This window comes from Diaphorina citri, unplaced genomic scaffold, assembly GCF_000475195.1.
Source record: "Diaphorina citri unplaced genomic scaffold, Diaci psyllid genome assembly version 1.1 scaffold1563, whole genome shotgun sequence".
NCBI classification, from domain to species: domain Eukaryota; kingdom Metazoa; phylum Arthropoda; class Insecta; order Hemiptera; family Psyllidae; genus Diaphorina; species Diaphorina citri.
Genome location: NW_007378989.1, coordinates 28,620 through 48,183, shown reverse-complemented (window position 1 = coordinate 48,183; position 19,564 = coordinate 28,620). Strand labels below are relative to the sequence as shown.

Here is a 19,564-nt window from a genome sequence, read left to right as displayed (position 1 = left end):
ATAGTCGGTTCTTTTTTTTTTTTTTTTTTTTTTTTTTTTTTTGAGGCTTCATAGAGGCAACTGTTTCTGCCAAGGTCTAATCATCCCGAAATCGAAAAGAGAAGGAAGACAGGAAAAAAGAAAGCCAACCGTTATGAGAACGGACTAACGGACCCTATCCATGCGAGATAAAATCCGCCCCGGGCAGGAATCGAACCCGCGGCCTAGCGCTTACAACTCTACCCACCGAGCTAACTAGGCTGGCTGCTCTAGAAGAAAATCTGCTAAAGAAAAGTCTTCTATGACCTTGAATCGAAAAGCTTGAAAATGCTTTCTCTCAATTTCCAAACAGCTGATTTAATTCCATTTTGAAAGCCGTCGCGTAGGCGGCAAAAATTTCATCATCAGGAGAGCTTTCAAGATCTTTCAATGCACTCTAACTTGAGGTGCGTTTCCATATCGAAACAAAAGCCGCCGAAATATCTTGGCGAAAAATTACTTCAAGGTCGAAATGTCAATGACCTTGCTATATTTTCCAGCAGGAATTTTTCCTTTCTTTCGTGGCCAGTCTTTGAGCAAGTAGGTTGAAAGTCCTTTTTATTTTCTTCCAGTCATTTTCGTTTTAGAGTAGTGTTAGATTGCAGATATAATTCAGCTCAAGTCTCTCGCAAGGTAAGGTATCTGTGTATTTATGCACGTACTTTTGTTGACTTGGTGGTTTGGTTTGTGGTGGTTAGACCGTTTTCTTTGTTGAAGTTCCAGGTCCAGGGGAATGAGGGTTCAACCTCATGCTAGGCATAGAATTTTATCTTCTTTTACAAGGAGATAAAATGGAGTAGTGATGCTGTTTGGAGGTGGTTGTCTTGCCTCTACACTCCACTTAATGGTCGTTATTCCGTTGTACTTTTATTAAATAGATAGATAGGCAGATGATCTTTCCCGTTTACACTTGTCACAGTTGTAGAATTCATCCCAAAGGCCAGCCACTCACTATCAGGTATCATACCCATCACACCTGATAGTGACTGGACAAAGGGTGAACCAATATCTTCCTATCTTTTTCATTTTCAGTGGATCTTCCCTCTAATCAAGAAGCATGACTGCTGTGGAGCTCATTCCGGAATGTTGGATCCAGCTGGAAGACAGCACCTTCGAGAGCGCCATTCTAGACAGCAGCGGCCTCTACAGTCCGTTTCAAGTCCAGGACAACCTCGCGCGGATTCGTCTCGAAGGGAGCCCAATTTGGAACGAGTGCCCGGATGCCTACAACATCGCTAGCTCCAAATGGTACCAGATGTTCCTGAAGGAGAGGGAGAGGCAGAGGAATGAGAACACCTTCGCCACGGCTAGGACTGTGCGTGACGTCATACCTCAGAGCAGACTGGCCAGCTATGGGAACTATGAGGTAAGTTGGCTGTGGATGAATGAGCTAAATTTCTGTAAGACTTCTGGAGTTTTTTTTCCCCAAGAGGTTTGATAAAGAGAACTGCAACTGCTAAGGTTTTTATTCGTACCGAAATCGAAGAGAGAAGGAAGACAGGATAGGAGAAAGCCAGCCTTTCTGAGAACGAACATTATCCGTTCAGGATGAAATCCGCCACCTAACGCTTACCTTACAAGGCAGATGCCCGACCAACCAAGCTAACAGACTAGGCTGGCATTTTTGGAGCAATGACGTAGTTGATAAATATTATTGAACCAGCAGCCAGCTTAGTTAATTTGAAGGGTAGTATGCCTGCCTTGTAAACGGTAAGCGCTAAGGTTTGATACCCGACCGGGGCGAACTTTATCCTAGACAGATAAGGTTCGTCATCGGAAGGGCTAGTTTTTTGCTACCCTGTCCTTCTTCTCTCTTCGATTTCTGAACGCTAAGACTTTAGCTTTAGCATCAGTTACAGTTCCCTCTATCAGAACTCTCCTCTTTTTTTTTTTCAAGGAGAAAGTGTGTTCCTCCTCTAACTTGGCTCCATTTTTTTCCCATTTCATGATTGCTATGAAAAACTCATTTGACCTAACACACCACTCTACATAAGGGCTCTGGGTCTGCCGGATACATCTTTTCTTTTTCGTCAGCACCTAATTTGTTAATTCTTAATGCATAAAAGGCTCGTACCTATATTGCTAAGATTCATCAACGCTTTGCGATTTTGAATTACTAAGACTTATGAGCTTATGACCATGTACATTCAGCCATATGAAGGAAATCAGGAACCTCTAGTCTAGAATGCTTGGACGAAATTTCCCTTAGTCAACTGGAGTTAAGCACCATCGACCGTGCCCTTGTATGTGAAGGAATGACCATCGAAATTGTAAAATTTCTAAATGACTTTGATAATCAAAAATAAGTTAAGTAGACACAATCGGTTGATTTAGCAAAGAAGACGAATCTCAGTCGTGTGAAAGCAGCCTGAAATAGCGTCAACTATGAATTGTAGACCAAGTGGTGCCACATTCATTCCCCATCTTGAACTTTTGATTGTCAACCGCTGAAATGCGAAAAAGCAACATTGAGTAGGCAACATCAATGGCCGAAAACAATCATTATATAAGGCTAATAACTCGGATTTTACGCTTGAAAAGGAGTCAATCCCCAGTTACCACAGTATACCTACATCTAAAAGGCCCATTTTTTATGTCCTTGATAATTTGTTTTCTGCCTGCAATTAATCTGAGTGGTGCTATTGATCTCAAAATCTCATCAATGAGCCTTATTGTTTGAAGAAATCAAGTATTTCGTTTTATGTATCGCTCGTACGATTGACATGACAGTGTGACACCAATTTTTGTCACATGTCAAATGTAAAATGACATACATGTGATTTGCAATATTTCTTATCACAGTTATCATTATCACCTAATCAATAAAGCACGAAGATAAAATCAAAGCTGTAATATTTTTAACTCCCTCAAAAATCTTTGACTACAATTGAAATTCGTGACAAAGTGCACCAAAAAGTTCAATGGAAATTTGAAAAGGAAATTGAGAAGCACTAGAACGGGTTGGACTGCGGGGGAAAAGGGACTTTCCAGTCCTATCCCAGGATAAACAAGGTATATTCTATTCTATTCTCTCCTAGACTCCTAGGACTCCGTACATTGAATAATTACCCGCATTGGCCTGTAAACGCGTCTTGATGGCTTCCACTGGGGCACCTACAGCAGTGATGATGGCGCCAGCAATAGATCCACTGAAAAATTCATTCCAATCCCATAACGGAGTAGCCAGAAAGCCATCACAGCGGTACTCTTCCGACGATTCCGATATGCTCCGCAGATATCGTATCGTGTTTCCGTAGACTCCGAAGAATATAGCATTCGTCACTCCGGTAGTTAGCATGGGTGCTAGGAAACCTTTGTAGAAGCCACGAAACCCCTCCAGCTTGAATGTGTTGGCAATGATTTGAATCATAGTTTTGTCTGGCATTGTCTGGGTCCTCGTCTTGATTGTATCCATGGGATGCCCCACCAGCAACCCCATCACCCCTGAAACAAAGGCAAATGTTGTTCACTTTATGATGGGCTTAAGAATCTTGGTTAAAGCATGAAATTGATGCTGACTGCTCAATAACCCACTTTAACCTCAACAGGTGTCATATAATTGGACGCATCTATTTCACTAACTGATGCGAGATGAGTATTTTGTTAGTCACGTTGACTAAAATTCAAAGTTGTGTTTTTTGTCTCGTTACTACAGCTACCTACCAGTAGTGTATAAGGATAGAACCTCTTGGATGACCGGAGTCCACCCGCTCTTATCCACTGGTGGGTACAGAACCCCTGTGAACTGTTCCACTTCATATTTCCAAGTCAATCCTATCGCTCCAACAACCGAATGCCAATTCCCTGTAGCGACATAGTTGGTGTTGAAATCCCTGATGGCTTCTATATCAGCCTGGCGGACTTGTTCTGGACTTGTGGCAGTTTCGTAGGCCTCATCGTGACGGAGGGCGATTTCATCGTCATCGTCGATAGGAGGTCCATTGTCCAGATGATTGCCCGGGCCCAAGTAGTTGTGAAATGGGAACAGCATCTACTCTGCCCGGTATAAGGTTTAAATATTCAAGTGCATCTATTGTTTAAAAATCTGGGATTTGTCTATTATTTATTAGTAGATTTTACCTGTGGGTAAATTAAATCTGTGTAGATTTTTATTGATATAAGGTCTGGTTTTGTATGACACCTATCTCTTTTCACGGATAGTTTTGTAAACTATAGTCAGTTCACAACTTGAACTGAGACAATTTTTCTATGCCAATCCATGAAGAGCATGGATGATGGAAATTAGTACCCTACACGCCTTACACTTGAATTTAGACCACGCTACGCCACTGCGTTATACATTTTAGAATAGGTATCTTGGTCTTGTATTAACATATGTATAACATATCTTGTAGGTATGTACTAAGAATTATGTACCTAGATACCCGCCAATGTGTTTTTTGTAGGTATACCTACTTCTTGCTATTTGTACCATTTAGCCTAAATGTCAGACAAATAGGTAAAAGTGTCTAAATTTTATTCAGCTTTATTTTCAGTTGTTTACGTTGTACATTTTAGAATAGGTATCTTGGTCTTGTATTAACATATGTATAACATATCTTGTATGTACTAAGAATTATGTACCTAGATACCCGCCAATGTGTTTTTTGTAGGTATACCTACTTTTTTAAGAATTTTCCTCAACAGTATAGAATTACCTATAGATGAATAATATTTTACATCCGTTATCAGTGCATGGCATAGTGGCATAGCTATCAACCCATCGGAAAACATGTGCTCCATTAGAAAATGCTGATAGTGAAATCACTCGGTAATAATGTGTTACTCTACATACCTACGTATATCCTGTACCTACCATATACGTTCTTGTTTCGAAAGAATGGTCTTTGATAAAAATTGATAACCGTACAGAAATATCAATGAGTTGATAACAATGGGTCACAATATGGTTCATCTTCGCAGAAATTGATGGCATGAATAAAAATCCTCGCTTCAAAAGATAACTGAATATTAAAACAATGTAGGCATTACTGCTTAATTGTGTAGGTACACTGTACAATTGTACATAGGTAGGTGTATGTACATTTCTAGGAATATGCACTCTTAACTTGAAGAAAGGTTAAATGGTTAATTAGATACCTATTCGTGATTACAAATTTTAATCTTACGCTACCTCACAATATGAGACAATGAGTACAATGACAGTTTAAGAAACTTCCTACTTTCCTACAAAAAAAAAAAAAAAAAAAAAAAAAAAAAAAAAAAAAAAAAAAAAAAAAAATCCACCAAGGAGTCTTTTTTTTCCAAAAAAAAAAAAAAAAAAAAAAAAAAAAAAAAACAACTTTAAATGCACTTTGCACTTTCGGTTCACTTTACAATGTCGGAAACTTATTACAACTTATTTTAATTAGAAAAATAACAGATTGCTCCGAAATTTCAAAACAATTAAAACTAAACAAATGTTTAATATCCAAATTATTAATAACGAGCGCGGAACGTTTTATTTTTAAAATTTTTGACATGGTCAGGCTTGGGCAGTGTGGCATCCAAAGCATATAGAATATACATACATGTGCCTTGATTTGCCTGTAGGGGTCGAAAATAGGAATCTTCCACATGCGGTTACTTTGTTATGTAACCGTCTACGTCTACCTCTGTTTGTTTGTTTTATGCTTATCATTTTTGTTTTCTTTTTCAATGGGAAGGCAACCAAAGTTCGTAACTAAAAGACTTAGCAGCTATACAGTGACGTTAAATTCCTATCGAACAACCAAATTGCTATGAAAAACTCATTTGACCTAACACACCACTCTACATAAGGGCTCTGGGTCTGCCGGATACATCTTTTCTTTTTCGTCAGCACCTAATTTGTTAATTCTTAATGCATAAAAGGCTCGTACCTATATTGCTAAGATTCATCAACGCTTTGCGATTTTGAATTACTAAGACTTATGAGCTTATGACCATGTACATTCAGCCATATGAAGGAAATCAGGAACCTCTAGTCTAGAATGCTTGGACGAAATTTCCCTTAGTCAACTGGAGTTAAGCACCATCGACCGTGCCTTGTATGTGAAGGAATGACCATCGAAATTGTAAAATTTCTAAATGACTTTGATAATCAAAAATAAGTTAAGTAGACAATCGGTTGGTTTAGCAAAGAAGACGAATCTCAGTCGTGTGAAAGCAGCCTGAAATAGCGTCAACTATGAATGGGACCCTTGCCAAAATGCATCCCATTAATTTCTCAGGTGTAAACAAATCCAATAAATTAATGGGAGACGTATGCACCTATGTTCTATGTTCACCGACTATTCTATTATCTAAAATATTTTCATGACCATAGTAAAATTTAAAATATTTCGTTTACGTAAGTACCTACCTACCTACCTACTTGTATGTAGGTTAGTATCTTCTTATTTGTAAATTGGAATTTTTTAGTGGATGTGACAAAATCCCCGAATTCAAAGCTGAATTGGTGGATGTGGCGAATTCACAAGTTCTCTATTTTCTCTCCGAAGTTGGTACCTAGATACCTTTTTATTTACTTGAAAAATTAATAAATCCTTTTATGTCCGGGGTGAAAACTATGACCCCCAGGTATTATTGTACATTTTGTGTACGAGCGTGGGTATGTCTTGCAAATTTTGGGCCTTGTTTACTTCGCACCATTCCGACCAGTTTTTTACTGAAGTTAAGCACCACCGACCGTGGCATGTACCTGGAAGAGTGACCATCCAAACCGTCATTTTCCGCGGAATGCCTTTAAAGAAATAAAAGTAAATGGAAATGCTAATGCCATACTAAACCGTTAAAATGTAGGTCATAAAATAATGTCAATGTCATAATGACTCTAATATGACAATGTAAGAATTGTGAGTACTTAATAGGTATGAAATGGTCAATTGTTTCAAGACTAATAGAAGTGATTATTTTGTTTGACTACATAATTACATATTTGACCGAACGATAGTGAGGTCTATGTTTTAACTAGACCATTTTACATTTGGTTTAGAATTTTAGATGTTTGTACAATACGTATTTGTTTGTTTGAATGTCTGTTCCGCTATGAATAGGTTTAGTTAGGGTTAATTGTGTATTTAGATAGCAAAGGGTCCGCCCGTTTAAGTGTTTAGTGTTTGTGTTTTTCTTAGGCAAAAGAATCTGAGTGAGGTCTACAGTTCACAGAACCACTAGTAATATTAGCAATCACCCTAGCTAGGACTGATTGAGATGCTGATAAAAAACGCCGACCCTGTATGAATACGGGAAAAGGCGAGAAAGAAGAAGAAGATACAAATTAATATTACGTAGGTGACTCACCTGACAGCCATCCGGCCCCGAAATAACACCAAGAATACATTGTGACTACCGATAGAACTCAATAACAAATATATCGATCACTTGACGAAATATCACTCCAGAAGAAAAGACCACTCCTTTGTTGAGACTTCACTCCTTGCTGAGAAAAGATCCGTGCTTGGAAGGAAAAGTCATTCCGTGCTGAGGTTCTATCACTCCTTGAACAGAATATCACTCCTTTGGGGGATTCTGATAAATTCGAGAACCTATGTAACCTTTAGTAGAACATACTCCTGTATGAAATTGTGAATGATGAAATCTTTACACAAACAAGAAAAAATGGAAAGACACAAAAAGAAATTTTAATTAATTAGGTCAAACTTCTGCAATCGATTTTGACTGTCCGATTATTTGCCGTTTCCCAAAAAGATGACTGTTACAGTAATGACGTTAACTTGTTAGCTTTTGACCGAAATGCGCGATGTTTTCTCTGGCCGTGACGTCGATATAAACGGAAGAATCAGCACAAAGTGATCGTGATTTACGGAATCACTCAACAGTATCGGATTACTAACTATACTTACTTGAACATACCTAATTATTACCTTCGTGGTTGTTTGGTGATATTAGGTCGATTTTATTTGCATTACTTTCTATAAGTAGTGACCTATGTGCCTGCCTTAAATTGATATTCAATAATTGAATAAGTAGAGCTCAATCTTATTTCTTATTGCTATTAACTCACTATTATAATGAAAACTACAATTGACTTATCGAAGAAGGGTCGAGATTTGAAGCTTTTGCGTTGAACGATAAGAAAATCCACAACGTCCCACCAAATCAATGCAGTATCGGGACCTGAAAACACCTCACCTCGAAATGCAAAACACAATGACTTGTCCATTTTGTCCATTTTCATTTTATCAATATCAAGGTAATAAATTATATTAGAGTAGGTATTAATCCTCGGGCAAATTGTTTGGCACTAGGACTATTGTTCACAGTTGTAGACAATGCATGGCTAAGTTGTTAGGGTGATAATGGCAGCTATCAGTAGAAATACAGGGTGGTTGAAATGAATTAATATATAGCGGCGAGAGCACGTTGAATGCCCGGGTCCCCGACTATTGTTCACAGTTGTAGACAATGCATGGCTAAGTTGTTAGGGTGATAATGGCAGCTATCAGTAGAAATACAGGGTGGTTGAAATTAATTAATAGCTAGCGGCGACAGCACGTTGAATGCCCCGGTCCCTGTTCACAGTTGTAGACAATGCATGGCTAAGTTGTTAGGGTGATAATGGCAGCTATCAGTAGAAATACAGGGTGGTTGAAATGAATTAAAATATAGCGGCGAGAGCACGTTGAATGCCCCGGTCCCCAATGGTTCACTGAAGGTAAGTAACGTTGCAAGTGGTTGGTATTCGGATGGGTGACCATCTAGGCAATTGCTTTTCCCTTTCCCACTCTGGCTGGGTGAGGTTAATGTGAGTGTGAGAGTAGGTGGCTTGTCACCGCGTATAGGGGGTGAAACCCCCGTCATCAAAAACCTTAACCCCGGTCCCTAATGGTTCACTGAAGGTAAGTAACGTTGCAAGTGGTTGGTATTCGGATGGGTGACCATCTGGGCAATCGCGGGCTGCTCACTTTTCCCTTTCCCACTCTGGCTGGATGAGGTTACTGTGAGTGTCAGAGTAGGTGGCTTGTCACCGCGTATAGGGGGTGAAACCCCCGTCATCAAAAACCTTAAAAGTTATACAGTGAAGTTAAACGTTAAACACATAAAATGAAATTAGTACCTACTTAACCTTGATGATTGTAGCTCATCATAAATGCAAAATACAGGGAGGTCTGTTTTATCAGAGGAAGCTAGCTATTAAGGAAATAGGACAATGCGTTGTTTGTCATGTTTGTAGAATTATAGCTACGCACTGACGCGACATGACATAGGAAGCTAGCTATTAAGGAAATAGGACAATGCGTTGTTTGTCATGTTTGTAGAATTATAGCTACGCACTGACGCGACATGACATTACCAAAATGCATTTCTCCAGTCTCAGTTGTGTATTTTCCATGTAGTTTTTGGTGCAGTCTGCAGTCGCCACTGTAGTCGACGGAAGTTGCAGTACAACGCCTGGAATATATCAAAGTAGAGAACATCAAGTTATGTTCATCTAGTAACTAGAACCTAAATATTATATGTACCCAATACTCGTACACCTAGAAATAGATATCAGGCAAGTTAGACTTACCTAGTAGCCCAAAAAATGGCACCAAACATCTTGAAGACCAAGTATTGTAAAATGCTTTGGTCATTGCTCCAGTAAAATTTTATTTTTTCGTCGTCATGAAAAGAAAATTGGCAGACAGATAAATGGTGCAAAAGCGGTTTCTATGGAAAAATAGTGTGTACCATATAAAACAAACCCGGGAAGAACTACAATGGAAACATACGTATGTATATTATCACTAAAATGGGGCTACGAGATCCACATAGTGGAATAGCCCTTTTGGTTCTGGTTTCCTAGTGGCCTCTTTTTGAGTGATGATAAATTCTGATCTTGATGAACTTGAACTCTTATCTTTGCCATTCCTCATATATGTATTTCGATATTTTCAGGATTGATTCTCTTGTTACTTCTACCACTTTGGATTGCTGCCGATTCCATGACCCGATTCTTCTATCCTCTAGTTGTCATTTTTGGATCCCTGTTCCAAATAGACGCCATCAGTTCCTTGATGCAGATGCCATCTCTTTATTACAATCAGCCCGTGAATTTGGGTAAGTGGATCTCTCTTCGTGTTCCTCACAATAATGCTTCTGATTCCTCCCTTGAGCAACAGGTTACAAACGTGTGAATCAGCGTAAAATAGCGTAAGTCATAGTAATCGTCAGCTTAAAATAGCGCAGACCACTGATGGCGTACCTATATCTCATCTACGCGGTGCGAGGGGCCTCGGGTATATGTATAGGGACTATGTAGGGATATGTAGGGTCCCCCAAATCCAAATGGAGTACTATACTTCGGTCTTAGCATAAAGTGCATACTTTCTCATAGAAAAATAACAGATTGCTCCGAAATTTCAAAACAATTAAAACTAAACAAATGTTTAATATCTAAATTATTAATAACGATCGCGGAACGTTTTATTTTTAAAATTTTTGACATGGTCAGGCTTGGGCAGTGTGGCATCCAAAGCATATAGATTATAGAATATACATAGGTACATGTGCCTTGATTTGACCGTAGGGGTCGAAAATAGGATTCTTCCACATGCGGTTACTTTGTTATGTAACCGTCTACCTCTGTTTGTTTGTTTTATGCTTATCATTTTTGTTTTCTTTTTCAATGGGAAGGCAACCAAAGTTCGTAACTAAAAGACTTAGCAGCTATACAGTGACGTTAAATTCCTATCGAACAACCAAATTGCTATGAAAAACTCATTTGACCTAACACACCACTCTACATAAGGGCTCTGGGTCTGCCGGATACATCTTTTCTTTTTCGTCAGCAGCTAATTTGTTGATTCTTAATGCATAAAAAGCTCGTACCTATATTGCTAAGATTCATCAACGCTTTGCGATTTTGAATTATTAAGACTTACATATGAGCTTATGACCATATTCAGCCATATGAAGGAAATCAGGAACCTCTAGTCTAGAATGCTTGGACGAAATTTCCCTTAGTCAACTGGAGTTAAGCACCATCGACCGTGCCTTGTATGTGAAGGAATGACCATCGATAATTGTAAAATTTCTAAATGACTTTGATAATCAAAAATAAGTTAAGTAGACAATCGGTTGGTTTAGCAAAGAAGACGAATCTCAGTCGTGTGAAAGCAGCCTGGAATAGCGTCAACTATGGGACCCTTGCCAAAATGCATCCCATTAATTTCTCAGGTGTAAACAAATCCAATAAATTAATGGGAGACGTATGCACCTATGTTCTATGTTCACCGACTATTCTATTATCTAAAATATTTTCATGACCATAGTAAAATTTAAAATATTTCGTTTACGTAATAAGTACCTACCTACCTACTCGTATGTAGGTTAGTACCTTCTTATTTGTAAATTTGGAATTTATTAGTGGATGTGACAAAATCCCCGAATTCAAAGCTGAATTGGTGTGGATGTGGCGAATTCACAAGTTCTCTATTTTCTCTCCGAAGTTGGTACCTAGATACCTTTTTATTTACTTGAAAAATTATTAAATGTCCGGGGTCAAAACTATGACCCCCAGGTATTATTGTACATTTTGTGTACGAGCGTGGGTATATCTTGCAAATTTTGGGCCTTGTTTACTTCGCACCATTCCGACCAGTTTTTTACTGAAGTTAAGCACCACCGACCGTGGCATGTAGGTACCTGGAAGAGTGACCATCCAAACCGTCATTTGCCGCGGAATGCCTTTAAAGAAATAAAAGTAAATGGAAATGCTAATGCCATACTAAACCGTTAAAATGTAGGTCATAAATGTCAATGTCATAATGACTCTAATATGACAATGTAATAATTGCGAGTACTTAATAGGTATGAAATGGTCAATTGTTTCAAGACTAATAGAAGTGACTATTTTGTTTGACAAATTAATATTACGTAGGTGACTCACCTGACAGCCATCCGGCCCCGAAGTAACACCAAGAATACATTGTGACTACCGATAGAACTCAATAACAAATATAGGTATCGATCACTTGACGAAATATTACTCCAGAAGACAAGACCACTCCTTTGTTGAGACTTCACTCCTTGCTGAGAAAAGATCCGTGCTTGGAAGGAAAAGTCATTCCGTACTGAGGTTCTTTCACTCCTTGAACAGAATATCACTCCTTTGGGGGATTCCGACAAATTCGAGAACCTATGTAACCTTTAGTAGAACATACTCCTGTATGAAATTGTGAATGATGAAATCTTTACACGAACAAGAAAAAATGGAAAGACACAAAAAGAAATTTTAATTAATTAGGTCAAACTTCTGTAATCGATTTTGACTGTCCGATTATTTGCCGTTTCCCAAAAAGATGACTGTTACAGTAACGACGTTAACTTGTTAGCTTTTGACCGAAATGCGCGATGTTTTTTATTTGACTCTCTAGCTTAAACAGGGACCTTAGAATATCAGTTGGTGCTTAGGTGCGCACAATTACCCCACTCTCCCCTACACAAATAAAATGAGAGATTATTGTCTGTCCTAACAAATAATAACTCAACAGTCAAGTGACACCCATAGCATCCGCATAACTGCCCAGGTAGTCTAAATAGGGCCTTTGATCAAACGTTAGGTGTGCTCACCGCGAAAGTCAATCACACCTCAACAGATTATTTCCACCCCGCTACTGGGTCCCAGCCGATTTATCATCATTATATCATTAACATTGTTTGAAAAGTTGCATGACCATCATAATAGTAGTAGTAGTAGTAGCCTACTCAGCCTACTGCCGGGGTAAAGAGTTGTCGTTTTTGATTATCTGACTTTTTTTCGCTGAACTAATCGGATTTCGCTTTTAACGTAAACAATTGCTGCAGAAAGCGAAATCTCACAATCTCATTGGTTCAGCTATGTTTTGTTTCACATATGGTAATCGAATACGATAAACGATAATTCTCTCCTATTCGAGCAATATAAAATGGACACTATTATACCCGAATTTGCATCGCCTTTAGTCTGATGAAATAAAGAACCTTACGCTGATAAGTCAGGTGTGAAAAGGCTAAAGCGTGAACGTGATAAGAGAAGTCCAGTAGGAGGGGGGTAACAGTTAGCGGCCATTGCCAATCAGCATGTCAAAGGTGAAGCAAAAATCTTTTGAAAGGTGAATAAGATTGATAAAACAAAAAACATTATCGTTTTTCGGGGAATACCTCCCTGGTAGAGAAAAGACCTTGGGGCGGTGTTGGTCGAAAAACAATGTTCAATCAAATGCCGGAGTTACCCAGCACCTACTTATAGGTAAACATCTCCCATCACGATACCTACCTATTTTTTTATTATTATTATTTTTTTTTGAGTGGTTCTTTTTTTTTTTTTTTTTTTTTTTTTTTTTTTGAGGCTTCATAGAGGCAACTGTTTCTGCCAAGGTCTAATCATCCCGAAATCGAAAAGAGAAGGAAGACAGGAAAAAAGAAAGCCAACCGTTATGAGAACGGACTAACGGACCCTATCCATGCGAGATAAAATCCGCCCCGGGCAGGAATCGAACCCGCGGCCTAGCGCTTACAACTCTACCCACCGAGCTAACTAGGCTGGCTGCTCTAGAAGAAAATCTGCTAAAGAAAAGTCTTCTATGACCTTGAATCGAAAAGCTTGAAAATGCTTTCTCTCAATTTCCAAACAGCTGATTTAATTCCATTTTGAAAGCCGTCGCGTAGGCGGCAAAAATTTCATCATCAGGAGAGCTTTCAAGATCTTTCAATGCACTCTAACTTGAGGTGCGTTTCCATATCGAAACAAAAGCCGCCGAAATATCTTGGCGAAAAATTACTTCAAGGTCGAAATGTCAATGACCTTGCTATATTTTCCAGCAGGAATTTTTCCTTTCTTTCGTGGCCAGTCTTTGAGCAAGTAGGTTGAAAGTCCTTTTTATTTTCTTCCAGTCATTTTCGTTTTAGAGTAGTGTTAGATTGCAGATATAATTCAGCTCAAGTCTCTCGCAAGGTAAGGTATCTGTGTATTTATGCACGTACTTTTGTTGACTTGGTGGTTTGGTTTGTGGTGGTTAGACCGTTTTCTTTGTTGAAGTTCCAGGTCCAGGGGAATGAGGGTTCAACCTCATGCTAGGCATAGAATTTTATCTTCTTTTACAAGGAGATAAAATGGAGTAGTGATGCTGTTTGGAGGTGGTTGTCTTGCCTCTACACTCCACTTAATGGTCGTTATTCCGTTGTACTTTTATTAAATAGATAGATAGGCAGATGATCTTTCCCGTTTACACTTGTCACAGTTGTAGAATTCATCCCAAAGGCCAGCCACTCACTATCAGGTATCATACCCATCACACCTGATAGTGACTGGACAAAGGGTGAACCAATATCTTCCTATCTTTTTCATTTTCAGTGGATCTTCCCTCTAATCAAGAAGCATGACTGCTGTGGAGCTCATTCCGGAATGTTGGATCCAGCTGGAAGACAGCACCTTCGAGAGCGCCATTCTAGACAGCAGCGGCCTCTACAGTCCGTTTCAAGTCCAGGACAACCTCGCGCGGATTCGTCTCGAAGGGAGCCCAATTTGGAACGAGTGCCCGGATGCCTACAATATCGCTAGCTCCAAATGGTACCAGATGTTCCTGAAGGAGAGGGAGAGGCAGAGGAATGAGAACACCTTCGCCACGGCTAGGACTGTGCGGGACGTCATACCTCAGAGCAGACTGGCCAGCTATGGGAACTATGAGGTAAGTTGGCTGTGGATGAATGAGCTAAATTTCTGTAAGACTTATCGAAGAGAGAAGGAAGACAGGATAGGAGAAAGCCAGCCTTTTTGAGAACGAACATTATCCATTCAGGATGAAATCCGCGACCTAACGCTTACCTTACAAGGCAGATGCCCTACCAACTAAGCTAACAGACTAGGCTGGCATTTTTGGAGCAATGACGTAGTTGATATTATTGAACCAGCAGCCAGCTTAGTTAGTTTGAAGGGTAGTATGCCTGCCTTGTAAACGGTAAGCGCTAAGGTTTGATACCCGACCGGGCCGAACTTTATCCTAAACAGATAAGGTTCGTCATCAGAAGGGCTAGTTATTTGCTACCCTGTCCTTCTTCTCTCTTCGATTTCTGAACGCTAAGACTTTAGCTTTAGCATCAGTTACAGTTCCCTCTATCAGAACTCTCCCCCCTTTTTTTTAAGGAGAAAGTGTGTTCTTCCTCTAACTTGGCTCCATTTTTTTTCCATTTCAGTATAACGAGGAGCGAGAGAACAAATACTCGATGGATGTCAATGTCCCTTACAGTGTGGACACACCCTACAGTACGTTATGTAGGGAAGACGAGGCTCAAGAGATCTGGATGAGCCCTCTGGTGGACAAGTTGATGCTTATATACCTGACTGGTGGAGACTTTAGCGACACCCGGTAAGGGTTTTTTTTTTTTTTTGCAGGTAGGTAGTCCAGGGTTTGATCCCCAACTGCGGTAAGTATTTAACTAGGTATACCTACTGGTATTGTTTTGGCTACTAAAGTAATGTTTACTAGGTTTGTAAGTTGTTACTAGATCTAATCTGAACGGAGAAAGACTGTAGGTAAAATAGATATTTATTTTGTTTTATAGGCTCAAGAGATCTGGATGAGCCCTCTGGTGGACAAGTTGATGCTTATATACCTGACTGGTGGAGACTTTAGCGACACCCGGTAAGGTTTTTTTTGCAGGTAGGTAGTCCAGGGTTTGATCCCCAACTGCGGTAAGTATTTAACTAGGTATACCTACTAGTATTGTTTTGGCTACTAAAGTAATGTTTACTAGGTTTGTACATATCTAGGTGTTTACCACTTATCTAACATACCTAGAAATTAGGTATGTGTTTTTTGATTAAGATAAGAATAGGTACACAAATAAAATGAGAGATTATTGTCTGTCCTAACAAATAATGAACTGATCTTGTTTATTGTATTTCACAGGTTCCGACAGTCCCCCTCTTCAATTCCGGAAAATGAAGAACTTGGTAAGTTCTCTTTTTTTCTGCCAAAGTCTTATCTTCCCGAAATCGAAGAGAAAAAGAAGAAAGGACAGGAGAAAGCCAGTCGTTCCGACAACGAGCATTATCTGTTCAGGATAAAATCCGCCCCGGACGGGAATCGAATCCGCGGCCTAGCGCTTACAAGGCAGACGCTCTACCAATCAAGCTAACTAGGTTGGTAATTTCACTTTTCTAGCATAAGTTCACTCTCCACTACATTTATAGATCTATGTATTTTTCGAAAATCATTAAAATTTGTTGACACAGGAAAGAATCGAACCCGTAACTCCTTAACCGTGAGTCGGATAGTGTTCAAATATCTTTAACAGAAACTGTTGAAGAAGGCCTTTAGAAAATCGGTTTTTTTTTCTTTAATTCGCCGAGTCTCGAACCCGTAACTCCTTAACTGTAAGTCGGACAATCTTGAAAGTGGCACCAATCGATTTCTCGTCAAAATTTACATAAGGAAGAATGCTTAGTGGACCCGAATAGTGTAAATTTGAGAATTTAAAATGTTTACTCCCTAGTGGCCATAGTTTCGGAACCGCTTCGGAACATAATTAGAGATGTGTTCATTGAGCTAAAAAAAATGAACTACTCTTTTCAGTGAACTAGATCCTCAAGAGTAGTTCTTTCAAAACTTGTAAAAAAAAAAAAATCGTCAAAAAAAAATTCACGAAAAAACACTCGTACCGGGCCTAAGGCAGGTGAAAAAGAGAAAAGAAAACGATAATAATAAAAGAATTCAAATTGAATCCTTTATTATTATCTTTTTCTTTTCTGTTTTTCACCTGTCTTAAGCCCGGATTCAATCGTACCGGGCCTAAGGCAGGCGAAAAAAAGAAAAGAAAAAGATAATAATAAAAGAATTCAAATTGAATCTTTTATTATTATCTTTTTCTTTTCTTTTTTTCGCCTGCCTTATTCAAAGATCAAATCGGACGGTATGATGGGGGGGGGTATAGTATGCGAGTTGAAAAAAAGAGTAGTTCCTTTTACTGAGTAGCTCAGTTGGGATTCAATCCCAAAGATGAGTCAAAAGTCGCATCTTATTTAACGGTTCGGCAGCGGTTCCTAAAATGTGGTCACTGAGTTGATTTCAAAACTCACCTTTTTTTTTTTTAATTTTAGTAGGTACTGTAGTCAAAAGTCGCATCTTATTTAACGGTTCGGCAGCGGTTCCTAAAATGTGGTCACTGAGTTGATTTCAAAACTCACCTTTTTTTTTTAATTTTAGTAGGTACTGCTTGTTGCATTGAATTTCTAAATAACAGCCGTTGCTTTAGACTCAGCGATTCGACTTTTTGAGCACTGGTTAACTCGTTTTAACGTAGGTAACAGGACTATTGACAAATAAGCTGGTGAATAGTTAATCCTATGTGATTTTTAACGCCGAACCGAATGGTGCAACTTCTAATACTATTTGACTTAGAGTTGAAAAGTTACGGCTTCGATACTTCCCTGTGTGAAGGGATTTTACTAGGTTCTTATTATAAATAGGCATGTAAATAGCTAAATAGACAATCCTAGGTGATTTTTTCTGAGGAACTCGATGTAGAAAGTTTGAGATGTATGCGACTCAAATTTGAGAATTTACATGCCTATTTATAGAAAAACTACAAAAATCCCTTTACACAGGGGGGTATCGAACCCGTAACTTTTCAACTGAAGTCCAATAGTGTTAGAAGTTGCACCATTTGGTTCGGCGTTAAAAATCGCATAGGTCTGACTTTGACTATTCGTATGCTTATTTTCTGTCCGTTTGTAAGACTTGTCTGTTTATCTATTTGCCGCAGATAAAACCCTAGCCTGTACTACAAGGAAGTCTCGCTCCAAACATCGTCCCCCTCACCCTACTGACCCCTCTCGCCCGTCTGGTGTGTACACCACCCTGTCTGGATATAAATACTTCAGTCCTCCTAGACCCAGAGGTTCCAGTGAAGATGAACAGGTGTAAGTGGATTAAACCAGGAGGGTTCAAGGCATCCAAAGTGGGGTGCGGATAGGTTAACAATAGGTGCCACATCCCCAAAAATAGGGTTCTCTCAAAGAAGTTCAGTGTTTTTTAGGATGAGGTAGGTATCCGTGATAAATTAACACTAATCTTTTCTATCCCCAGATATTCTCCTCTCCACTCCTCCTATCCTGTCTATGACGTGAATCATTTCTCTCCTTACAAATCCAATATGTCCTCCAGTGGCTCCTCCACTTGTTCTTCCACCTCCCCCCTCCATCCCATTTATCAGCAACAGGTAACCGACTCACAGTCCCTTGGTCACTGGTTCGTGCGACAGCCAGGGTCGTAAGTAGACTAGAGTAAGTAGTCTTATAAAGTAGAATTAGAATGGTGGTTGTTTTGTAGTCTGTATGTAAATCTAATTTGTGAATTTTCAAATTAATTTGAACTGTGTTAATTGGGCAGCATTTAGCCGAAAAGAACCATCCATAAGGGGAATAATTAATTGTTCTTTTCTGCTTAATGCTGTCTCGCTTATTTCTACATTATATTTTTAATAAATAAAAAGGGGAAGGTGGATAGAATACAAAGGGGGGGGGGAGAGAAATAAAATTAAACAGAAACTAGGTTTAAACAAATAACAAAAAAATAAATAAATAGACATAACAAAGGCGAGAGAAAGAGATAGATAGAGAGGGGCAGAGCAGAAGATATAAAATATACAAAAGAAACAATAAAGTCGATTATCAAGTTTAGAACCAATTCAAAGTCCCCGATACAGAAAACTACAAAACCCCACAGTAACATCATTCTCCAGGTTTCGTTTAAAGTGTTTACATTATAGAGGACCTTTGAAACAAGAAACAATGCTTCCTACGAAGAAAAATTACGACTTATTAACAATATAATTTAAAGAAAATATAAAGTCTTTGCTCGATGATTATTTATTGAATAGCTTGCATCATTTCCTTGCAGCGAAATCAATGCAATCACAAAAATAATAAAAATAAAATAAAAATGGTAGAGTTCCCTTCGAAACTGGCCCAAAATAGGGCGATTCTATTTTTAACATGAAAAAAAAAAACGACCTATAAAAGAAATAATAAAGAAATAAAAATAAACCTAAAACGACGCGTAGGTACGTCACGACAGAAATTTATGTTGCTTTGTTATCTATAATCAAGTTCTTCTTGATGTTTCACTTTACATTAAAACATAATATTATCACTTATTAACAATTAAAAACAAAACATAGAATTCTAATTAATTTTAGTAGTAGCGTGAAGAAAAAGTTTTGCCCTTCATTGAAAATATGTTATGCTCGAGTTGTTGAGAACATTCCTATTCCAAATATGTAAATGGTTTAGGTAAAATGAAACTCTTGTGAACTTTGATCAAAAGTGGGTTTACATTACAATCCAAGTTCACAAACAGAACTCAAAATTTTTTGAGCTTCCATTAACTCAAGGCTTTTAAACCTTTGGGTAACAAAAACAAATAGCAGTCTTAAGATAATATGCGTTCAAAAACTAAGTCCAAAGAGAAATTTCGTATGATGACTAAAAAAAAAAAGTCACATAACGAAATACAGCTCTACATTTTGCAGTCTAGTTGCGAAATGGCTCTTACCTTTGCTTTCCAAATCCAAAGTAAAC

The 19,564-nt window shown here is 38.6% G+C and overlaps 2 protein-coding genes across 2 annotated transcripts in view; one reads left to right on the top strand and one right to left on the bottom strand.

The window, feature by feature from the left end:
* The window catches only part of LOC103516410 (mitochondrial basic amino acids transporter-like), a 12,523-nt gene extending 7,314 nt beyond the window's left edge, over positions 1-5,209 (bottom strand). The window contains exons 1-3 of the mRNA XM_026828817.1: positions 4,835-5,209; positions 3,682-4,098; positions 3,088-3,462 (exon numbers count right to left, since the gene is read on the bottom strand). Of these exons, the coding sequence (XP_026684618.1) occupies positions 3,088-3,462; positions 3,682-4,009 (703 nt within the window). The 5' untranslated portion in view covers positions 4,010-4,098; positions 4,835-5,209. The remainder of the gene's footprint in view (positions 1-3,087; positions 3,463-3,681; positions 4,099-4,834) is intronic.
* An 8,620-nt stretch (positions 5,210-13,829) lies between these two features.
* LOC103516407 lies at positions 13,830-18,258 on the top strand. Its single transcript, XM_008481371.2, has 7 exons — positions 13,830-13,939; positions 14,339-14,672; positions 15,178-15,270; positions 15,547-15,626; positions 15,894-15,937; positions 17,749-17,905; positions 18,072-18,258. The coding sequence occupies exons 2-7, from the start codon at positions 14,364-14,366 to the stop codon at positions 18,256-18,258; spliced, it is 870 nt and encodes a 289-aa protein (XP_008479593.2). The 5' UTR covers positions 13,830-13,939; positions 14,339-14,363.
* Positions 18,259-19,564: the final 1,306 nt, after the last annotated feature.

Excerpts from the sequence above, each read along its gene's own strand:
- LOC103516407 (XM_008481371.2), top strand. The coding sequence starts at position 14,364 with ATGACTGCTGTGGAGCTCATTCCGGAATGTTGGATCCAGCTGGAAGAC. Across the intron at positions 14,673-15,177 it reads CCAGCTATGGGAACTATGAG|TATAACGAGGAGCGAGAGAA; the intron begins GTAAGTTGGCTG and ends TTTCCATTTCAG. Across the intron at positions 15,271-15,546 it reads CGTTATGTAGGGAAGACGAG|GCTCAAGAGATCTGGATGAG; the intron begins GCTCAAGAGATC and ends TTTGTTTTATAG.